Genomic DNA, 23,609 nt, shown 5'->3' on the forward strand with positions numbered 1-23,609 from the left:
GTTAATCTTTAAAGAAATATTAACCTTTGGTTGTCATAAGTGACATAAAGAATAACAGTAACACCAAAACAAAAAACACAACAGGGTTCTCACTCTGGAGGTCATTCTTTTCCTGTGATGACTATGAAAGTGTGATTTAAAAGATGTGCAGTCCATCGCTATAACTTCTCTATGAAATAATTCCTTACATGCTTAGAAATGATCATGAATGATCATAGAATTATGTAAACACATCTACAGATGTAGGTAAAACAAGCTAGCAAGCACGTCAACTTCAGCAACTGAACCAATCATGGTAACCGGGCCGGTTTGGGATGTCAACGGCAGCACATCCTGAACTTTTGTCTTAATTTGTGGTCTTTTTCGTCTTTTTAACTGGAGCACTTATGGGATACGACAGAGTACACCCATCAACATCGGAGAAGGAAGCGTGGCGATTGGATTCATTTGTGGAGACCATTACCGCCCGAGGCGACCACCCAGTTAGACCTGCCGGACCAAACACCACTGAAGTGGAGCTGACTGCCCAGGAGGAGAGGAAGGAGAGCCGAGATGGAAGCTGCGCTAACCCAGCTAAGACCGAAGGCTACTCCACTACCCAGCCTGCTCCTGGCTGATGTGCTGATGTGCTAACCCAACAACGGGAGGTCAGTGACTGTTGTGCCCTCTTCTTTACAGAGACCATCTCCATCGTGGCATCTCAGGACAGAGCCCAGGAGGTGGGACGAGAGGAGGCGGACTCTGTTTACATCAGTGATGCTTGGTGCTAAAAACAGTCAAATTTGATTGAAAATGTTTCCCTGATGTTGAATTTTTTATGTTAAGATGTCGGCCATAGAATTGTGTTGGGATCTGACCCTGGTCTCCTGGCTGGCTGAGACCTTCACACGTGCTTTTCAAACAAAGGAGCAACCATGTTCCTTCCTTTCACCAAAACGCCTGACCTGGGGTCTGCAAGAAACCTCATGCCGGATGACCACACCCCCCAGCTCCAGCAGAAACCTGATGCTGGTCCCTCATTGGCCAAGAAAGGGCCCCCCACTGGTTGTGCCACCTGGTTTATAAGCCTGAGCACAGCTAGAATTCTTCCTCTTCCGTCCAGACACCGCTGGTGTAAGGAGATCCACAAGGCTCTCTTCACTCCGGACACATGCTGGTGTCAGGAGGTCCACAAGGCCTCTTCACTCCGGACTCGTCCAGGGGACAAGAAGATCCACGAGGAACCGCGGCCTCATCAAATCCTATCAGGTCACATGTAACATTCGCTGGTCGAACAGACTGTGTTCTATTTTGAGTTTTGGATCCTGTAGTGCGAGAACGGATAACTCCTATGCCCCGTTCTCCCACCCTTTTTGTGTACACACTGCCGGCAGGAGGTAACAATCTTTCCTCACTGAAGATTTCCGGGAAGGACGACCCAAACCTCGTCCCTCAGCCGAAGTTAAAAAGCCCCTCTCTGCAGCGAGGAGGCCGAGTCTGCGCCAGCCAGCCCCGAGGCCGCGCCACCGGGAGCCCTCATCTCTCGAGGACTGACTGATTCCCACCACGGGAAACGTACCTTACCGAACAAAGCTTCTACAAGTAAGAGTTACTGGTATCTGGGCCTAGCTTAGCTTAGCTTAGCATTAGCTTAATTTAGCCTATTCGTTATGTCGTTGTTATTCCTGTATCTTGTTACGTTAAGTTACTGTCGTGTTATAACGTGTTATGGCGCAAGCATCGCGGACCACGGAGTCCTGTTATATTGTGTATTTCCTGCTGTAACTGTTTACATTAGATCCGTCGCTGCTAGTGGATGTGGAGGTTGTGATTTTATCACTTCAAAGACCAAAACCACGGTGGCGTAGCCTCGTCTCGCCGACCGAGTTCCGGGGTGATAAGAGGGCAATACTCGCATCTCACCGCAATGATAAAGATGTGTTTTGTTTGGGGATTATTTTATTTTGTTTGGTTTTATTCTCTCTTCTTTAAATCGGCTCTGTGAGTGAGATCTAGAACCGCAACTATCACCGTACAAGCGTGACCGGTCGGTTCAGAATCCGACTGCAGAGTTTACTAGTGATCAGCTGTTCCTCACATTCTCACTGCAGCGCCGAGCACCGCGCTCAGAGCTCCTCCCTCTCGCTCTCTCTCTCTCGCTGTCTACCTCTCTTCCTACTAACCCGCACACACATAGTTAGATTCACTGATTTTGGGTGAACCTCTCAGACACGTGGTCGCGTAATCTATTGTCCCAACCCACATTGTGCGCCGTCCCACGTGGTTACACGTAGCCACCTCTCAGCTATCTTGTCGCGGGTCAATAGACTCCGCCATCTTTGCTTGTAGGCTCACACGCCCCTTTTTAGGTTACGTACCATCACTGTTTGAGTAGGCCCCCCCCTTCGTTTCCACACACTCACACACACACTCACACATGTACATATATCTATATACATATCCTTACCCCACTTTATTCATTTGACTTTAGGTATTAGACATATAATTGTATGATAGTGTTTGTTGATTTTGATATTACTTGATTTGATCATTTATTATTTTATTTAATTAATAAACTCTGTTATATTTTAAAGAGCAGTCGTCTGTGATTACTTGTGCATATGTGTGTAATAATAACTGGATGTAGTGGCCTGTGCTCGAACTTAAACCTTCACTTTCACTCTGAATGTGTAATAGTACTCAGACTATTGACATTATGAGTGAACGCTAATTATGAGACTTAGTTTTATTGTTTGGTTATTGGTCCCTGTTCGCAGGGTGGTGCCCCGTTATTATTAATAATCATTAATAATTGTTACTGACATTAATAATTCTATTGATGTCAAGAATTTAGTTTCTTAGATGCTGATAACCCAAACACGCTCCTCTACGTTCCCAACAATTGTTTTGTTGCTGCTGGTTAGGGGTGGGAATCTCTATATTAGTGACAAATAAAAAAGATTCTGTAGCAATGGATGTCAACGCATAGCATGTTACTACCATCCAACCCGCTTTCCTCACTGATTCTATGACTTTAACTGTGGTTTTGTTGTAGTGTGAGAGTATCGCTGTGTCCGTAAAAACGTCGAGATGGAAAGTTGTATCTCAGTTCCAAAGTGTGCAACATAGCGAGAAAGCCCTCCTTAGGGGCGCAAACCACGTAAACAAGACGCACGTGTTTCACGTCTGTTGCGTTCAGGGGCAGTTAGTTCACTCTCAGCTAAATGAAAATAGAAGAATGTTGAAAACATTTTCTGGGACATTATACTTTTTCTCTCAATTTCCAAGTATTTTTAGTGACTGGAAAGGTTGGTCAACTGTTTTCCAGGTCTTCCGGGACTCGTGGGACTAGGGATCCGGTTCTAAACGGGAACCGATAAGACAGTAGTAAATACCCAGAGTATCGGTAAGGTCCAGAGTTAGCGGTTCTGCTATCGGTACTTTAGAAGTTCTGGAGTTAGATGTCCTCGTCTCAAACCTCCTCTCTCTGTCTCCGGCTCAGTACAGCGTGAGACTCACATCATGGCAGAGAGAAGAAATAGATCCAGTGTGGCTACATTTTACTCCAGGAGATGCTGAGAAAGCTCGGAGCAAATGCAGTAAAACCCTCACAAGTAAGGGAGGAAGCAGCAGCAGTTTATCACAACGTTTAGCCAACAAGCTGAACATCAATCTGCACAAACGCTCAGTTTGAGCAGCCGTCCATCCTCGTCCACTGCAGGTATCGTTAGTGATGCCATACAGAGATTGATCAGAAGAACAGGATAATAAATCAAAGATAATTACTCAGCTAATTGTTTAGCTGCGATTGTATTTAAAGGATTTGGGAACTTCTTGTAGATTGTCGGGCTGAGGTTGTAGCCATGACCCAGCCCACCAATGCACACAATGCGATGCAGATAACTTAAAACGTATACAAGCATCCTCTATCCGTCTCTTCCTCCTCTGCTGCTCCATGTCACACTTTCACATGCTTAAAACAACGCGACGTTCCCGTTTGTTTGGTGCAGGCTGCCGGTCAGATAGCTGTGATCACAGAGACATACACCTGCAAAGTGATCCATACATGGACCACCGCTTTAGAGAGAGAGTGTGTGTGTGTGTGTGTGTGTGTGTGTGTGTGTGTGACTGTATGTCGCTCTGCTGAAAGCCTCCTCTCCCTGTGAGACTGATTGAGGCTCACTGAGATCTGTGTATGTGTTTGGATCCCCGCTAAGGTGACACTGATTTTCTCTGACAGCACAAAGCACAAATTACTGCAAGACAGAGAGTGAGCGACACCGAGGCAGAGAGGAGGAAGAGAAAGAGCTTGTCTATATGTTTACACAGCCTCGGTGTTCGACAGTGGCCGACCTCCCAAAGCGACTCGATGCTTTTTCCAATTTATGAATTCCTATATTTGGCTGCTGAGGCTTCACAGAGGGGCTTAGTTTTTATTACATTCTGTTTGCTATGAAACTCTCTGATCAGTATGACCGTCACAGGACATTTCGCTTCACGCCTGCCTAGAATCTTTTAGTTGTGACCTCACTGGAGGAAAGCATGGGCCATTTTATTTCATCTCCAATATCCTGAGAATGACAGAATGCTTTTTGGCGGATTGCTGTTCATTTTTTTAACCTTTGTTTTCTTAGATTGTTTTTGCCATTTTAACAACATGTTTCATTTCATCAGTGACTAAAAGTGTTTCTGCTCTCCAATACAAAGCCAGTCAAGCTCTAGAAGCATTCTAAAGGGACAGTGTGGCTTTTTTCACCACCAAAGCCAAGCACAAAAAATTGTGTGTTTTCATGCAAATAACCACTATAGATGTACGAACAACAAAGAAAAAGGATAACATTTAGAATTGTTGGCGGTATACACTGACATCATTTCTTAGGGCGCTGGTGAAAAGAATGTGGAGCCTTGCTGTCATTTACAGTTCTTAGAAAGAAAATCTGAAACCTTTTAAAAGAATCGGACAACAAAATTGTAATCAGCGAATCTCTAATATTTTGCTAAGATATTTTTTTTAATAAAGGCTATTTAAGTCTTCGTCTCATCAGGACCATTGTCTCTTTTTGTCAGTAACCAACTGCAGTTGATCTGAAGTGAAAGATTTAAAAGACATTCCACTCACCTCTCTCCACTCCTTGGTCCCCAGGCCTTGCACATACAACACCACCACTGAGAAGACAAACAAAAGATACGTTTCAGAGCAACGCACTTTTTACATTTTAAGGCAAATCATCTCAAAATCACACATCCTGAAGGCAGATTATCACAGGTGCAGCACAGCTACTAAATTGTCCTTTGACTCTCTGAACCACGAGCAGTTTCGGGAGTTTTTCGCTCCTGTCACACTTTTCTCTCTGTAGCTTTGATTTCCGCTGCAATATATGTAAATGTTCTTCACCTCTAAACAACAGAGTCATGGCTAGAAGTAGAGAGAACTCACACATGTCTTCAGTAAAGAATAATAATTATAATGCCATAAATCACAAAACAAAAGAAACGCAAGTTGAATTTCTTTGATAATTTATTTTACCAAAATTGGCAAACAATGGAATCTATATATCCCACTTGTTTCCAAGTGCCCTCAAGTGTTACCAATGTATACCAAACTACCAAAATATATCGTCCCCACGTGCGATATATATTAAGCTATTCACACGTATACAACCTCTCCTCTCCTCTCTGCTCGGTGTTAACAGCCTACAGCTTTGTCAGGTGACTGTTGGTCTCAGGTGAATCAATCACGGCTTCCTAGTTGCGCTGAACAGTGCAGAATTTAGAGTAAAAGATTTATTTGGGGCAAAATTTTAAATGAGACATGTAGAATACATTTTTTTAATGAAATATCACAATTTTAAGCTTAGTTTCGGTTGTGTTTTATGACGGAAGCATTTGTCATACGAAGGACAACTCCTCCTCTCCACTTCTCTTCTCCTCTTCACTTCCACTCCTCTACCCATTCCTCTCTTCCTCTCTCGTCCTTTCCTCTTACCTTCTTCCCTCTCTTGTCCTCCACACTCTACTACTCCTCTCCGCTTCACTTCCCCTCCTCTCTTCCTCTCCCTTCCCTCTACTCCTCCTCTCTCCTGTCCTCCACACTCTACTACTCCTCTCCGCTTCACTTCCCCTCCTCTTCCTCTCCCTTCCCCTCTTCCCTCTACTCCTCCTCTCTCCTGTCCTCCGCACTCCAGTCCTCCTATCCTCTTCGGTTCCCCTCCTCTCCCCATTTGTCCCTTACTCTCCACTCTTGTCCTCTTGCCTCCTCCCCTCCCCCCTCCCCATGGTAATGGCAGTCTGCGGAGAGAGCGCATCGCGTTTCTGCTTCAGCGGGACGGCAGGTCAGTCGACCATGACGACCCAGCTGCCACTGGGACCCGTACATATCCACATTCTCTCGCTCTGCTTTCCTCTTCGAAGAAGAAATAAAAAGCAACGGAGGGAGGAGAGGAAAACAGGGTCAAGCTAAATTAATAAATACCGAAACAGAGGGAAAGAGGCTGAGAGTTTAGGGACGGTTGGCTAACTTATTCCATTTGGTAAGAGCGAAAGTGAAGCATTTAGGCTTCAGGCTGAGTGACTGTGTAAGTGTGTGTGTGTGCGTGCGTGCGTGCATGCATGCGTGCGTGTGAGGGAGGTGTTGTGATGTGTATGGCACGAACAAGCATCCATAATGACCACAAATATATAAATATATGCACTATGGGTGTTCTTTACCTGATGGAGGCCAGCCCTCCTAAAACATTTACAGTGTGAGTGATGCATGATGTCAGTGAACGTTACATGTCGGCACATGTAGTGTGAGGGGCTCATCAGGCGTGACTTCACCCTCTCTGGATAGTCAGACACACTGTTCAAAGCTTCACCTACAAAGAGTTATGCACTGGAATTCATAAATATCCCACAAAGTCAATACCCCACGAAAAGTTGGGCTTTCACCCAGGAGACAGATGTGAAAGCAGAAATCAGCGTTGATTTCTTTGTCACATAACTATCTTATTTAAGTAACGCAGTGCCGTAGTTATTTGAACCAATCTTTTCCTTTCATTTTGTTGCCTAAACCTGACCAAGTAGTTTCCTGTGAAGACGGAAGATGATTTTGAAGAGACTGTATGCATGTAGCGTAAGGGGATTGACATGAGGAGCAATATCATAAGAACCGTTGTGTGAGTATACGTTGCTGCGTGGCATGAACCACCTCTCAATATCACGGAGTAATATTCAGGCACGCAAACTCATCAGGGCCGAGAGGTTTTCCAACTCATTTGCGCTCGCCATAGTGTGACGGATTGGTTGAGCTAACCTCAGCATATGTTGCTAACAGCGTACGGGTGAAGCGGAGCTGCTTCTGGAACGGTGGAATCAGTCGATGGACTCCTTTCCCGTTGCCAGTAGACGAGTAGGAGTATTTTTTCCTGCTGTGTCACGTTCAATGCCACAAACTCGCCAGAAAACAGGGTTAGTGAAAAGTAGAAAGCCGCATGGAGGCCAGTGAAAATGGTCACTTTTAAAAAAAATCTCTTTTATGTGATCTGTCTTTCAAACTCTGTGCTGATTGGTTTGGGGGGCTGCTTGGACTGACAGAGTTAAATAATGGGATGAAAATGTGCGCGACCTTCCGGGTCATTATTTTTGACCAAAGGCCTCGATATGCTGATGATATTGCAGGGTTGACCATTGGTGCTTTCCACCAAATGTTATGATAAATAATCACCAGTTATGTGAATATAATAATAGATAGTTCAGAACATTGTATCACTTTACTGTAATGCCTTTAAAACCAGGAAAAGACAACACGTATGTCATAGTACAATATTACAATATCCAGAATCTGAGACAATCTAGTCTCATATAACAATATTAATATAATATCGATGTATTTCCCAGCCCTACCGGATCAATGCCATTGCATCTCTTCCCACTGATGACAAAAGCCTCAGATGTTAGTGGGGACTCAAATTGTGTTTACATTTGTATTTTGTGGCTTAGCAGTGTTCCAGCACAAGAAACACATATAAATACATGACGCAGGGAACTCTCTGGCCCAGTCCTGGCCCATTTCTGGCCCAGGACTAAGCAAGTTGGTACAGCCATGGCTGCTCTGGCACTGAGTGGACACAACCGAGGGTGACATTTGCTCCGTACACATTACATCCTCCTGTGAAGCTCTTCTCTGGCAGGTGTAAAGAAAAGGACACGAAATGGAGACGTGATATATTGCGGACATGCAGAACTGTCTACGTCGTCCGCGGGACAGCAGTGGGAGTTGACGAGGACTGCGGTGCAGGTGGCGCTCTGATAAAGAGGTATGTTTGGTTACTTGGGGTGGATAATTGTACTTTTATATATGCAAATTGAACGAGGCAAGCTGGACTGCCCTAGCGATGCCTTTTGTACTCCAAAGGGCAGAATTCTGCTCTGCTTTTTCCTGAGTTGAATTACATGCAGTTTACTTGCACATAAAAAGTCAGAAAGGTCAGAAATCTAACAGCATATATCTTTATGCAGAAACTGGGTCATGGAGGAGCTTTCTGAAAATATTATATATTTCTGTGTTAAACTTCAAAGCAGCAGCCAATGAATGGTGGTTTGGGGTTTATTTTTTTGTGTAAAAGCAAAGATTTGCGTGATGGATCATCAATGTGAGGAGAAACCCATCACGCTGGGCTTTGCCTGGTCAGTGCTGCCGGCCTAAAGGATGCGAGCAGCTGATAGCTGGAATCAAAAATCTCATCTCACGGGCATTTCCGCCGAGATGAAGGCACATCCGAAGCCGACTGCACTCAGCCAGCAGAGACTGTAAACACAAGTCATCCAACACTCGGAGCAGGAACAGTCCAATGGGATGCGCTCCTCAGAGAAAGGCGCCGCACGGCCCACTTGGCTAATGTGCAACAGCAATGCTGCCTTTGAGTCCCGTCCTCCATCAGTTATCAAACCACAACGCAGTTTAACTGTTTTATTACAATTCTGGACTTTATTTAATAAGAACCCGCCACAGTGCTGAGCTTGTAATAAGTCTGATATATGAAGTGCACTCTCGGGGGAACGTTTGTTTGTGACCTCTATTGAAAGAAAGAGAGAGAATATAGACGTCCAATGAAAGGCCGCTGTTCAAGCTGATTGCAATGCAAACTCTCAGAGAGCTAGCAACAAAATCAGGCAGAAATCGCCTTTTAGCTTCACATCTAGTATTTAGTCATCATGTGAGCCGCTTCCTGTTTGGGAGGGGTTGTTATTTTGACCTAACCAATCAGTAAAGGGTGATGTCATCTCTCGCCATGGTCATTTTCAGTCAATATGGAAGCTGCAGCAGCCGTTTAGCAACCTGTTCTTACTCCCCACTTCGTAGAATACCAACGCTTGTGTGTGAACATTTATTGACTCCGGCTCTGAACCGAGTCGGGTACCTACAGGCGTGGATCTACCTGGTGAGTGCTGCGTGACATTATCAGTACGTATCGACCCCGTCCTGTTGTGGCCGGACGCCTGGGTCAGGACGGAGGGTTCTAACCATGGGGACATCAAAGAGCTGAGGGGGCATCGGGGCCACAGCGAGTGCGGCTTCTGCCCCCCCCACCCCCCCCCCCGGTGGGGAGGAAGGGTTTGAAGTTCAGGACCCCTCTGACACGATCATTACCCTCCATCATGGTCCCCCACCTCTGTCCAGCACAGGAAGAAAGGCTAATCTCTGGGGATGGGTCAATAAAGGACGCGTGGCCTAACTGACTGTGTGTGCCTCTGATTACCTAACTGTCCCTACCTTACTGCAGTCCGTCCAGAATATGCAGCTGACTTTTTTCGGATTCTTCAATAACTACTTCAATACCATTTCATAGCTGAATATTAAATATTACATGACATAGTTACTACATAGTTATACAAAATCCCCCACATCGTCGTCTACAGATGGTACCCTTTAGGTAATAACACCTTTCAAATGACATGTAATAATTATGTTAATCATAAATCTGAGTTAAGAGGCAGCAGATAAATCAGATAACTGTCAAAATCTTTCATTGAATTGCTTCTGGAATTAAGTTCATGAATGACAAATCAGCAGATTATAAAATATCTTTAATCCTGATGAAAGCCACGGTTTCTGCCTGTCACTGTTTTTAATCCCATAAAACTCTATGAAACGATCGTGATAAATATTCAGTTTATCACAGTTGACATTTACCCGCCCCCCGCACATGAAGCAACATTTTGCAAAATCAGAACGTTTGAGGTTTATATCTTCGTAGGAGTTTTATCATAATGACTGATTGTTGAGCGAGATGAGAGAGCTGGAGTCCGTGAACCAGATCTACAGACAGACATTAGATAATTAGGCTTCTATCACAAAGATGTACGCGTGAGAGGTTGTTGTGGAGCTGCATGTGAAATGAATGCAGGACAAACAAAAACACCACACTTCTGTGAAATCTGATGAGACGGTACATCAAACACATCTCAATAGGTTTGCCCTAGAATAGATGTTGTTTCTTGTCTAGAAGTGCCACGTCATCTGCTCAGGATGTTTGAGGTGGCAGGTGTTAATCAGTGGCTTTTCCTGTAACTGAGGATCTCTTCCTGCCCCAGACACTCACGCAGTTAACTAAATCAGATGCGTTCAGGAAGACAAAGCAGATAGAAATGTTTTCTGGCTCCTCTTTTCCGTTTGGTTTGAAACCAAAGAATTGCCAAATAGGCGCATTTGCAACGAGAGCAGACATCAGTTCGGGCGACTGTACATGGGTGACTACGCACAGCGTCAGACACATGCTAGCATGTTGATATTTGTTCTCTATGCACCACAACAATGTGGTGAAGGATGGAGAAAAGAAGAGGAGAGAAAGAGAGACTGAATATAGAGCAAAACTCATAAGAGGCGTTGCATTATTGATTAAGAGTTCTGTTATCGTAGACAAGTGAGGACAGTTATCATGGCCGAACAATAGACTCCTCGTATTGCCCAAGCCTGCTGTTGCATGGGGATGCAGATACTTCAAATCAATCTCCATTTCATAATGTAATTAAAAACAATTAAAGCAGATTTTAGGGGAGAACCTTTTCTTGTGTGAATCCAGAGTATATAGTAGAGGATATAAGCTGGATGTATATAGAAGATACATGTGTATGATGTAAAGGCTGGAATCTGTTATACTGGGCTATACAAATAATATTGACTCGACTTAAGATGCATGGCCAAAAGTACAATTTAACATTTTTAACAGGGCACAAATGTGGCCTGGGTCTTGAGGAGTTGAAGCATTTATTCACCCACAAATTAACTGTTCACACACTGCACTGCTACGTACACAGCTCTAACGTATACTGTTAACTTCATACTCACCATCACACACACACGCTCTCTCTCTCTCTCTCTCTCTCTATCTACCGGACACTCGCTCACGTTACAGACTTGCAGTACACTGGCGTAAACCCTGACAGTCTCCCAGACAGACCCACAGCTGACAACCTCGCAGCTAAACTAATACATGTGCTGGAGACTTACTGGGTAAAGTGGCTGCATGTGTCCACTAGCATGCACACAACATCGGAGCTGCAAACTCTCTTGTGTGCACACTGCAGTTGTCGGTTATGTTAGCCAGACGACCCAGACACCCTCTGCTTCCTTCTTCCCTCACTAAACTACAAGTTGATTTTACAATCACTCTCATCACTTTCTCTCTGCAAATCAGACTGTTACACAATACCCAACAACACACAACGCTCCTTTACCTGAGGGCCACTTAAAGTCAGTGTGCCTGCTTCACACCACATTTGTTTTGACTTGGCTTTTTGTTGTGTCGAGCACAACGCAGCGCCAGCTCAAACGGCTTTTGTCGGGTTGCAAGTGTGCAACTAATGTTCAAAGAGAATTTCCTTTTCTTTTGGTGCGCGTGCTTTGACACCGAGATCTGAGGCTCCTTCATCTGTGCTACAGGGAAGCAGCCGCTGTGGAATACACAACCCGACAGCACTTACACATGTACACACTCAGTGTAAAACATCTGAACAACAACACATGCATGCATGGACCACTGATGACACACACACACACACACACACACTTTGAACAGTCATATTAGGAGCTGTTTTTGTAGTTGGATGTCTATGTACGTCGCATTCAATGTTCAGTTCAACCGAGACCTTTCCAAAACTGCATCATACAATCTTATGTCTCTGAATTATCAATTCATTATTTATTTATCTTTTTTCTTGTTATTATTATAATACTAGTTATTAATAATAATACATGTATTTTGTTTTCTTCCTCTAAATATATTATTTTATTTTGTATTCTTTATTTATCTTCTGTCACACACACACACCAACAAAACACACAACCACTCACAAAGCCTTGTTCTCTTATTTTGTTAACTGGCCTCAATTCACAGTTGTCCTCATTTTGTTCCGTTAGTCTTTTGCCGTGCAATAAAAGATCATTGAAAATAAATGATGTATAAAAGGATGATTCTGGTATTTCTGCATCTCGTTGTCATAGTTGGGTCACTCTAACCTCTGCTGCAGATTCTGGAAACTTGGTTTTGAGTATTGCATTAAAGTTGAATTAAGACACAATGGCAGGGCTTTAGAAATGCCTTTTTCTGCAACTCTACAGTGAATGAAGAGAATAATATGTAAATCATATGGCTGGGAGGATGCAGACAATATGATCGGTCTGTTCAGCTTCATTTGAGATTGACAGGAGCAGCCGACTAGTATTATAGAGACGTTCACACAGGGAGGAAGTGGGGGTGGATGGATGGTTCAACAAAACTTCACACTGTTTCCTATTTCCTACCAGCAGTCAACGTTGACCACATGACATGAACACGATCATTCCATAACCTTGAGCATGTGGTTATTATTGAAACCAAGAAAGCGAAGCTCCCTTGAATTTAGTAGCTTTAACCACCATTTGTCCGTAAACCAAACTTCAACCATATCATCGTCCCATCATAACACAGAGTGATGTCTAAACAGTGATGTGCAACGACAGATGATGTCGTACTGCTGATGGAGACGTCAGATCAGGAAACACTTGGTCGTGTCGTTCTGGAGGGAACTGGCAAGATACTGTTTGACTTGGAGGACTTTATTTCAGTCACAGCACAGCTTGTGACTACAAACAGCCACAACATGTAAAATACTGCTCCGATAATATTGGAGCAAGCTCACTACAGTGAAGGATCTTTGGGACCACAGAACTACAGTTTAACGCCTGCACAGCCAGATCATTAGTCAGGGCTTGACCCCTGCTCTATTCATATGTTAGCACTGATTAGCAGGTGTCTGTGTCTGTGCTCACCAAACCTGGCTTGTTAGACAAAAAAAAACACTCGGCTGTAATTTATTTTCCAGTAACTCAATAACATTGCAATCAAGGCTGTTTTTCACGGGCCAAAATTAGCATCCCAGATAATATCACAGTTAACGTAAACTATGGCTGCACCTTGCTAACAAAGCTAGCGAGCCAGCACCAGCTTGTGACTTCCAGTAGCTTTTGTACCTGGCCCTGCCGGTCCTCGCTCTTCCCTTGCTCCACCCTCTCATCCAAATATGGTCACCGCTGGCTTAAAAAGAAATCAAGATGGCGACGGCCAAAATGTCAAACTCAAGGTTTCAAATTGGCAGTCCATGTAAGGTGTATTATCCAGTGTAATTAAATGAAATGACATTTCACACATATTCAATAACGCTGGTATGTTCCCAAGATACAGCAAACAAAAGATTAAAAGACCCACTTCTTATTAGGAGTGCAATAGATCATAAAAACATGATTCAGATTGTATCATAGATTTGAGTCACAGATCGGATCAGCACAAAATATAAAAAGGGAGAAAATATAACTTGTAAAGATGCCCTGATCTCGCTTTTTTTTTGTCACTGATACTAATTACTGATCATTGATTACTCATATTGGCAGATACAGATCTTTTTTTCTTCTTTTTTTTAAAGCAGCTGGTCTACAAGGCTCCAGACTGTTCTTTTCCCAAAATCATTTCAACCGCTCTGAAGTCTGAGTAAACCATCAGAAATTGTAAATGTTGTCCTTTTATTTTGTTATAGTCATGTATACCTGTTATTACAGCATAAAATATCCAATACAATAGATTAGTAAATAAAAGACTGTATTCGTATTGGTAAAAACATCTTGTCATTATTAGTTTTAAAGATTAGAGTATTAAAAGCTGTTTAGAGCTAGTGTTAGGAAGTTAAACAAATCATAATTCATCTCTATAATATTGTTTTCATTGGTGTGAAAATGTCTCCTTCAGCTCCAGCTTCTCCCCAAAAACTACATTTTACAAGATTTCATTTGAACACATCATGATAACATTATAATTTACCTTTGCCCAATACTCATTTTTACTGAGCAGAGCCTGAACGCATCTTAATGTAATTGCAACCTTCCTCCTTTTCAACAATTTCAACACAGATCTGTTGTTCACAGTGTAGCGTCATCAGGGATCGGTGAACAGCATGAATGATGTCCTGATTGCATATTTTTACTGACTATCAACCGACAACGATCGGCAGTAAAACTTTATTTCACACTGTGATGGTTAAACTGTGTAATTAATTCACATGACTGCCTAACGGTGAGGGGAATCCGTTACAATGCTCCGTACACCACTACTTGTTATGCAGTAGATTGAAAGATGATAAAGATGGTGGTGACAACCATGATGAGGATAATGAAATGATAAACCGTGTGAACGTTGTCTACCCAAAGAACTAAATCGCCGTCTCTCTCCGTCTCAATCTCACTAATCAAGCAGAAATCCTCCTTGACAGCCATTCATTTATTTTTTGTCATCCTTTGTCTTTTGTCAACTGTGCCTTCCTTCTCTCTCTCTCTCTCTCTCTCTCTCTCTCTCTCTCTCTCTCTCTCTCTCTCTCTCTCTCTCTCTCTCTCTCTCTCTCTCTCTCTCTCTCTCTCTCTCTCTCTCTCTCTCTCTCTCTCTCTCTCTCTCTCTCTCTCTGGTAGCCTCGTCCTAACAGCTCAAAGAGTAGCACTAATCACAGTCACTCTGTTGTATCCCATACTCTGTCTCTGTACGTGTGGCCAGCACTCAAAGTGTCAATCATCCTCCTCCGGTGGTTAGCTGCCCTAATTGGAAACAAACTTGATTGAAAGTGTACCGGTTGACCCCTGGGACGCAGCTTCTCTTTCCCCGGGCTGCAGATGCTCCGGGAGACACTCGTCGTGTTCGGGCTCACAGTGTGTGATGCAGTGATTTCATAATCGCTGTGAAATTGAACACGTTCATGTTGAGCGATGTGTTGTGTAATGTAAATTGGCATTGGGTGATGTGAAATCACTGCGTTGCTGAAATTACAAACATGAAAGCTGAATTTGATTAAAACAATGAATGAGAAAATGTCAGCAGTTACCTGGATCTGACTTGGAGAAGGTGTCCATGTCCAACAGGTTTCTGCAACGAAAGGAAAGAGGTTGTTAGAGATCTCAGATCATTTAATAAAGAGTTTCAGTGTTGCTGAAGTAGTGCAGCGGTGGCCCATGTCAGAGTGTGTCTGGATCACGCCTGTCTTCAGTGAAACAAAGAACACAGCTTGTATGTTCTTCAGCGAGAGGTCAACAGATCTCACACCTGATGTTCTTGTTGCATGTGAAAGCAGAAGTATCTCGTATCAAATATCTTGGTGTAATTGATTTCATTCTTATATTAGAAAAACTAAATTTGATATTAACAAATAGTAGAAAAGCTCAACTTCCGCCATGTCAGAAACTGTCTAAGTACTAAGCACCGTATTTCTCTTGTACAACACTCAAACCTGTACCATCAGAATACCACCAGGCTCTTAAGGTACTTCACACCATTGTTACTGCCTAAAGGTGCGTTCACACCAAACGCGGCGCGAATTATTCGCGCGAGTAGATTACATACAAAGTCTATGCACAGACGCGATGAGACTGGCGCGGCGCGAATTTGCGATGGCGCAATTGACGTGAATTCGCGGTGCGATTGACGCAAATTCGCGTCCAACGCCAAATCGCCCCAAACGCGTGAGTTGAAATTTGTCAACTTCAGCGAAATATTCGCGTTACGCCCCGGCGCGATAGCCTATCAGCGTTGAGATGTTTCTCCTGTCATCACTGACTTCCTGCCGTTGTTGAATCAGGAATTAAATACTGTAGCCGTCTGTGTTCACCCAGAGCTCTACGGTACCTCATATCAATAGAGACCGGACCAAACTATGTGTATACATGTGTGTGTGTAAACCATATGGTACAAACAATGAATAGACGCTGCCGTATTTACGTCTACATGACGTTATTCTGAGTGGTGGTGGAGCTGCTACAATGTTAGCATAGCCTAACACCAATCCATCTGGCTCCATTGAGAAGACAAGTAGCCTACAAATCGGCATCATTACGTAATTATTTTAGAGTCCTTTTTTGTCGGTTTATTGCCGTTAAATCACAGCCAAATCAGTTTATTTTGTGTTCATACAGCTGTAGTAAACAGCGACGTGTGGCTTGCTAGACACAGTGAATACACCTCGATAAAATCCACAGAGCTCCTCTGGACAATGTTATGAACCCAGACATGACGGCGTTTAGTTTCCCGGGATATCTGTGACTTCCACAACACGTACTAAGCAGAAATAGAGGTTATATTTTTCCATGGTTGATGGCGGACAGTTGAACGGCTTTCAGGGCGATAAGCCACACCCCCTCTCCGGCGCGATTCGCGCGAATGAACACAAATGGTCCCCGGCGAGACCGGCGGCACGAATGACGCGATTATGCGGTGCGATGTATTCGCGCCGCGTTTGGTGTGAACACGGCATAAGAAATCCTAATTTACTGAGCCCCAAAACCCGCCAGCGGGATTGAGAAGTATGTTTTCTTAAAAGAATCACCAAAACTATGCCGTTCATCAGAGCCAGAACTTGTAAAAACATGACATTATTGTCAGATTTTCATCTTACCGACGGTCTCCGAACACGTCATGCATGACAAACGCTTCCTTTTGAAAAAGCAACCAAAATGGAAGCTTAAAATTGTGATATTTCCTCAAAAACACTTTCTACATTCAAAATTTTGCTCCAGATAAACCGTTTGTTGTAACCAGATCCTGGAAAAAACATTCAATTCTGCACTCCTCAGCCTAAATGGTAAATGTACTTGTACTTGTACAGCGCCTTTCTGGTCTTCCGACCACTCAAAGCTCTTTTACACTACATGTCATTCACCCAGCACACATTCACACACCAATGGTACAACCCTCGAGAGCACTTTGGGGTTAAGTGTGCCAAGAAAACATTGACATGGACAAGCGGAGCCGCGGATCGAACCACCAACCTTCTTGATTGAGGGAAAACCCGCTCCAACACTAAGCCACTGTCACCCCAAGCTTAGTCACACTAACTGGGGATCCATGATTAACTGCAGGTTGTGGAAATGTAAATGCTTCATAGCATATTAAGTCTCAATTGTTTTTCCAACATTGGCAACACTTTGCCAACAAAAATGTTTGATATATAGATTGCACTGATTATTTTCATTTTTTTATGATTCATGGCATTGTAACTGTGTTATACTGCACAGAAGACATTTTCGAGTCCCTCTACTTGTAGCGATGACTGTGCTGTTTCCATAGAGGTGCAGCACTTTTATAGTGCAGTGAATATTAAGGTGTAAAAGTGTGACAGGAGCGAAAAACGCCCCGAAACTTCTTCTCACTCTTTTGGCAATGTAAGGGTACATGTCGGGGGCCAATGTGACAGAGCTGGTATACTGCCCACCCCTACGTTAAAGTCCGCTTAGGGAGGAGGTTGTGTTGGGTGGTTGGCATCTTACAAACACAGACTTTCACCCATTAGTCCAATGTTCGTGTGCCGTGTAAAACCAAGTCAGCATCAAGCGTCATAATTTCAAGCGCAGGGCCGCTGATCGAGCGTTTGTATTTGACGAGGTGGGAGTGAGAACATATTGCTCATTCCCTGTTAAAAAATATTAAAGCTGACACTTCAGAGGATTTCATTTGTCCTCATTTTGTAGCTGCGTCAAGGGAAATTAATCATACACACGCTAACAAACACACAGACATCAAATCACTGATGACATTACCACCCAATTTCCTCCTAACAACTTGACACATTAGTGAGAATTGACTGTGATAACAAACAGCGTGTTCAATAAAGAGCTGAGGAGCAGCAAGTGGCAGATTAAATGGTTCTTCTCCAGGGGGTTCGGAGCTGTCGAGGTGCCAGGGCGTCTGGGGGGAGCGGCACAGTGAGCATCCTCACACGTTGGTGTCGACATACAGTGTGTTCGTGTTCGTGTTCATGCGCTGGCCTCAGCTCGGTAGCCCTCCCCCCGCCAATACAAACACAGTTAGTAGTGCTACAACACCCAACCCGTTTGGTTTGGTTAAAACCAATTTAGGTCAGTTTGCCCGGTTAGTCCAGTTATTACCACAGAAATAAGCCCTGAATCATTACTTCACTTACTTACTTGTCCATCGATTTCTTCTGTACAGATGTCTCTACCTGTCAGTCATCATTCATCAGAACTGCTGAATGTGGTTGATTTGCAGTCTATTAATACTAATACTGTAATGCTTAAAATCACTTATATATTTGCGAGCTTTGTGACACAAAATAACATACAATAGAATCTACATACATATTTGTATGATGTTATATTTATGGTATTGTTATTTGTGATTCATGACTAGAACAACTTGACACACACTAGTGGAAATCTGCCATGTGAATCTGAGCCGACTTACCTGTTTTTAACTGGCAAAGCCAGATAACTAAATATCAATTTAGACACATTTTTCAGTTACTCCATAGAAGCATCGTGTAGCTGTTTATTGGTGCCGTATTGCCGTTATTAATAGCCTCACAGATGTGAGCGTGTCTTCCTGTGTGCCTCTGACTGCTGGCTGGAACATACAGTATATCTGCAGGGAACTGGAGACATTTCCTGAGGGCCACGCTGCCAAGTCTGGTTTCTTATTCAAAGCTTAATCACACCATCCCTTTTTACATGTTGCTGTGTCGCTTTTATTCATTCACATCGTATGTGATGCGTGCTAAGAGTTTGAGCATCAGCAGCACCCTGAATCCATGGAATAATGAGGCTCAAATTTCACATTTTTTCACATTTTTCAATGGTTTCGCACTAAGTTGCCTTGCATTTCTTCTCTCTGATGCACAGGGATGTGTAGTGAGGGATGTATTAGAGGTTGCCTTCTCAGCAGGGGCTCCACTTTGATGAGGCGATGAACCACCAGAGAGAACATGCTGCATTTCGGCAGAAATACCGGAATAATTAGCTATGGTTATTTCTAGGCAACTGTCTTTCTTCTGAAAAACTATGAAGGTTTTTTTTTTTCGGTGCTGCACTTTTGCTCCAAGGGCAGATAATCAGTGTTGGCGCTTCACCTCTGTCAGCCACTAATCTTACTGAGGGGACAAAGGTTTGTTCTTGTAATGTGGCCTCATGCTTGAGACCTTCAGGACATGATGTGGGGGGAAGTTGGGTATCCAATCAGAGCCCTCCCATGCTGCGATTGACATTCTCCCACTGAGATGTCCTGGCTCCCTGTGCTCACTGACCTACCTGGCATTTCACTCTAAAAGCACCGCTGAAGTCACTTTTTAGCATCACACCACCCACCATGCTGTTCAGCCATCACAGCCGCAATGCAGCTCTCAAACGCCTTCACGTCCCCACAATGGAGAACACTAGAAACTTCTGACACTCTCATCATACACTCAGTTCATTTACATCCTTCAAAGTGTGTAAAACGACATTCCTTCATCCTCGTTGAAGAATCCAGAATCTATAAAAATACATATTTGTATAATATATGACATACAGCTAAATCGTACACCTTCTCTGAGTCTGTCCCCAACAAACAAACGTCCATTAATCTACTTAGAAACCATAGAAATGCAACTTATAACGGCAGAACTTGCCTGAGAATCATTTTGTTTCTCGTGGTGCAACAGATCATAAAACGCACGGTTCGGATCGTATCACTGATTGGACACACGGATAACAGATTTGATCAGCACAAAGGAGAAAATATAACTTTTAGATCCCTGATCACGTTCTTTTGCCGCTGAAACTAATTGCCGATCATTGATGATCCATGTTGACAGATACAGATCCCTTTGTTGTTTGATTATAGCAGCTGGTCTACAAGGCTCCAGACTACTTTTTTGCCACCGTCCCAAAAATCATTTTAACTACTCTGAGATCTGTAAACCATCAAATCCTAAATGTTATCTTTTTACTTTGTTATAATCATCTATGGTTCTAACAGACAACATCACATCATCTCAATCCTGACTTCTCTTCACTGTTCGTTGTAGAATTGATTTTAAGATTTTACTGATCACTTTTAAAGCACGTATGGGTCTGGCCCCAACATATATAGAGGAAATGATGACCCCTTATGAGCCAGCTCGCAGCCTTAGATCCTCGGGTGGGGCCCTTCTGGCTGTTCCAAAGTTGAGGCTGAAAACTAAAGGTGACCGTGCTTTTGCCATCAGGACCCCTCGGCTTTGGAACGAATCAGTAATCTCCTTTAAATCACTTCTTTAAACACATTATTACAGACTGGCTTTTATGTGATGTCGTCACTTTACTGCTTTATTTTTATTGTTTGTTTCATCTATTAACTCTTGCCTTGGTTTGTCTTGCTTGGTTGGGCTTCACTGACGATCTTTTTGTTGTTTTATTGCCTTGCGTTTGCTGCTTTGTCTGTCAATGCACTTTGTAAACTCTGTTTTTAAAGGTGCTATAAAGTTATTAGTATTATTATTATCGCGGTGTTTCTATTCTTCATAAAAATGCACAATTCAGAAAAAAAAGAGAATTAGGAAATAAAAGATTGTATTTTCATTGATTAAAACAAATCTTGTCATTGGTTTTAATGATGTATTTAATCTGTTTAGAGCTACTGTAAACAGGTCACAAGTCCTTTTCTAATATATGTTTATGTTGCTGTGAAAACATGTTTATTCAAGTTTCTCACCAAGACAACAAACAACGTTATTTATTAGTTACCTTGGCCCAATACTCATTTTCACTGAACAGAGCCTGAACGCATCATAATATAACTGAACGGAGCCTTTGCTGACCTTGTTACCAGCTCTCCTGTCAATTTCAACACGGATGAGTTGTTTACAATGTAACATTATCGGGGATTGTGAATAGAAAGCATAAATGATGTCCTGATCGCATATTTTTACTGAATATCGTAGTGCCATGTTTCCAGATTGGCTAAAAAGAAACGTGGCTCAACTTGCAGCCTACAGCAAACTCACAGACTCCATGGCAACATGATCCTGTACTTCCTGTTTACATCTCCCCAAAGCACTATTAGAGATTACAATTTTAAGAGATTATTTTCATTATCAATGAATCTACAGATTAATTTCACAATTAATAAATACATATTTTAGTCTATAAAATGTGGAATGAGCCCATCACAAAGTCTCCAGATCTCATGATAAATAAAACACGTCTGTTTACAATCTCAGCAGACAAATAAAGCCAGAATATATTCACAAATGTGACACTAGAACCAGTAAACTGTTCCCATTAGTGCTTAAAAACTGACTAGTGATTGGGACCACTGTGGCCACATTGTTCCTGGTTTGATTCCAGCCGGGGACCTTTGTAGTTCATACCTCTCAGTCTTATTTCTGTTTAGACATTTCCTAACTGAGAGTACAGATGTTGGCTGTAACAAGAACCCAGTCTGTGTGACAGAAAGCTCAGGACTAACGCCGTCCCGTTGTCCTGAGGACCATAGAAGATGTCTTTGGGACGAACAGAGATTTCTCTATATATGTACAATCGCTTAGCTATCGTTTAGCGAAGGACAAGCTGACCCGAGCACTGACTGCAACGGCGCACGTCTTCTCATGCGGCTACTATAAGGCATGCCACCCGAAACCCGTTTCAACACAGGAACCAGTTCTAAACTATTAAAACCCAGAGTATCGATAAGGTCCAGGGTTAGCGGTTCTGCTATCGGTAATTTAGAAGTTCTGGAGTTAGATGTCCTCGTCTCAAACCTCCTCTCTCTGTCTCCGGCTCAGTACAGCGTGAGACTCACATCATGGCAGAGAGAAGAAATAGATCCAGTGTGGCTACATTTTACTCCAGGAGATGCTGAGAACGCTCGTATCAAATGCAGTAAAACCCTCACAAGTAAGGGAGGAAGCAGCAGCAGTTTATCACAAGACAAGATGAACATCAATCTGCACAAACGCTCAGTTTGAGCAGCCGTCCATCCTCGTCCACTGCAGGTATCGTTAGTGATGCCATACGGAGATTGCTCAGAAGGACAGGATAATAAATCAAAGATAATCACTCATTGTTTTGCTGTGAATGTATTTTATCGATTTTGGAACTTCTTGTACTGCTGCTAAAGAAAGACTATTTGTATAAGAAAGAAGAACCGATAAGCGTGTCGATAAGGAACTGAACCGATAAGCGTGTCGATAAGGAACTGAACCGATAAGAGTATCGATAAGGAACTGAACCAATAAGAGTGTCGATAAGGAACTCAACCAATAAGCAGCCTCGATAAGGAACTGAAGCAATAAGCAGCCTCGATAAGAGTACTAGATACAGTTCTTCAATTTGGGCTAACTGCATTTCCTCTGCTCAAATTCAAATATCATCCGCTCTAGCTCTTATTGCACCACCTACAGCAAATCAGTTATATCTGAACACGTATGCACTCTAGTGCCCCAAAGCTGCAATAATCAATATTTTTATTATATAGATCAAATGACTATGTGTAATGTAAAAGTTAGAAAAAGAAATAACCCAAATATCAGACTAACTACTAATTCCAGAGACTTAGTCTAGTAAGTTATTGTGAGAAGAGCCCAGCATTGAAAGGAGTCGCACCTTTAGTTAAATGGGAACTTAATTTGTTCCAGGATCTCAACTGATCCCAAACAAACGTGTATTAACCAGACAGCAACCTCCGGTCCTGCCGTGTGAAGCCAATGCGGAAGTGCCTAAACATTGAATTCTCTATACTGAGCAGCAGGGGGCGACTCCTCCGGTTACAAAAGAAAGTCAGATTGTATAGAAGTCTATGAGAAAATGACTCTACTTCTCTCTTGATTTATTACCTCAGTAAACATTGTAAACATGAGTTTATGGTCTCAATCTCTAGTTTCAAGTCTTCTTCAATACAGCATGATGCTCATTTAGTAAATGATGGTCCATTTAGAGTCAAACAGACCATAAAGCAGGGGATGCTTACTGTGATTGACAGGTCGCTGCCGCTACCTGAGTCATATCCGGCGTCACTACTGCACTCCTCTGCATTCCAAATTTGGTAACTTCCGTTCATCGGATTCAAAAACGCCAAGATGACAACGGCCAAATATTTCAAGATGGCGACGGCAAAATCGCCAAACTCAAGGCTTTATAACGGCAGTCCACAAACCAATTGGGGACGTGACGATGACTACGTCCACTTCTAATATACAGTCTATGGTATTAGCCTGTTTACCTACTGCTACATGAATGCTCATCACAACCACCGTTTGGCTGAGACTTTAGTAAAGATGCTCTGCCTTGTCTTAAACATCCATCTTTGTCACTTCCAGGCATTAAGGAGCGA

The 23,609-nt window shown here is 43.0% G+C and overlaps 1 protein-coding gene across 1 annotated transcript in view; it reads right to left on the reverse strand.

Moving 5' to 3' along the window:
• The window catches only part of LOC142955456 (copine-9-like), a 158,601-nt gene that overhangs the window by 121,053 nt on the left and 13,939 nt on the right, over positions 1–23,609 (reverse strand). The window contains exons 2-3 of the mRNA XM_076096971.1: positions 15,361–15,401; positions 5,099–5,145 (exon numbers count right to left, since the gene is read on the reverse strand). Of these exons, the coding sequence (XP_075953086.1) occupies positions 5,099–5,145; positions 15,361–15,401 (88 nt within the window). The remainder of the gene's footprint in view (positions 1–5,098; positions 5,146–15,360; positions 15,402–23,609) is intronic.

Source organism: Anarhichas minor, unplaced genomic scaffold (assembly GCF_050575085.1).
Source record: "Anarhichas minor isolate MPS153535 unplaced genomic scaffold, ASM5057508v1 ptg000023l, whole genome shotgun sequence".
Lineage (NCBI taxonomy): Eukaryota > Metazoa > Chordata > Actinopteri > Perciformes > Anarhichadidae > Anarhichas > Anarhichas minor.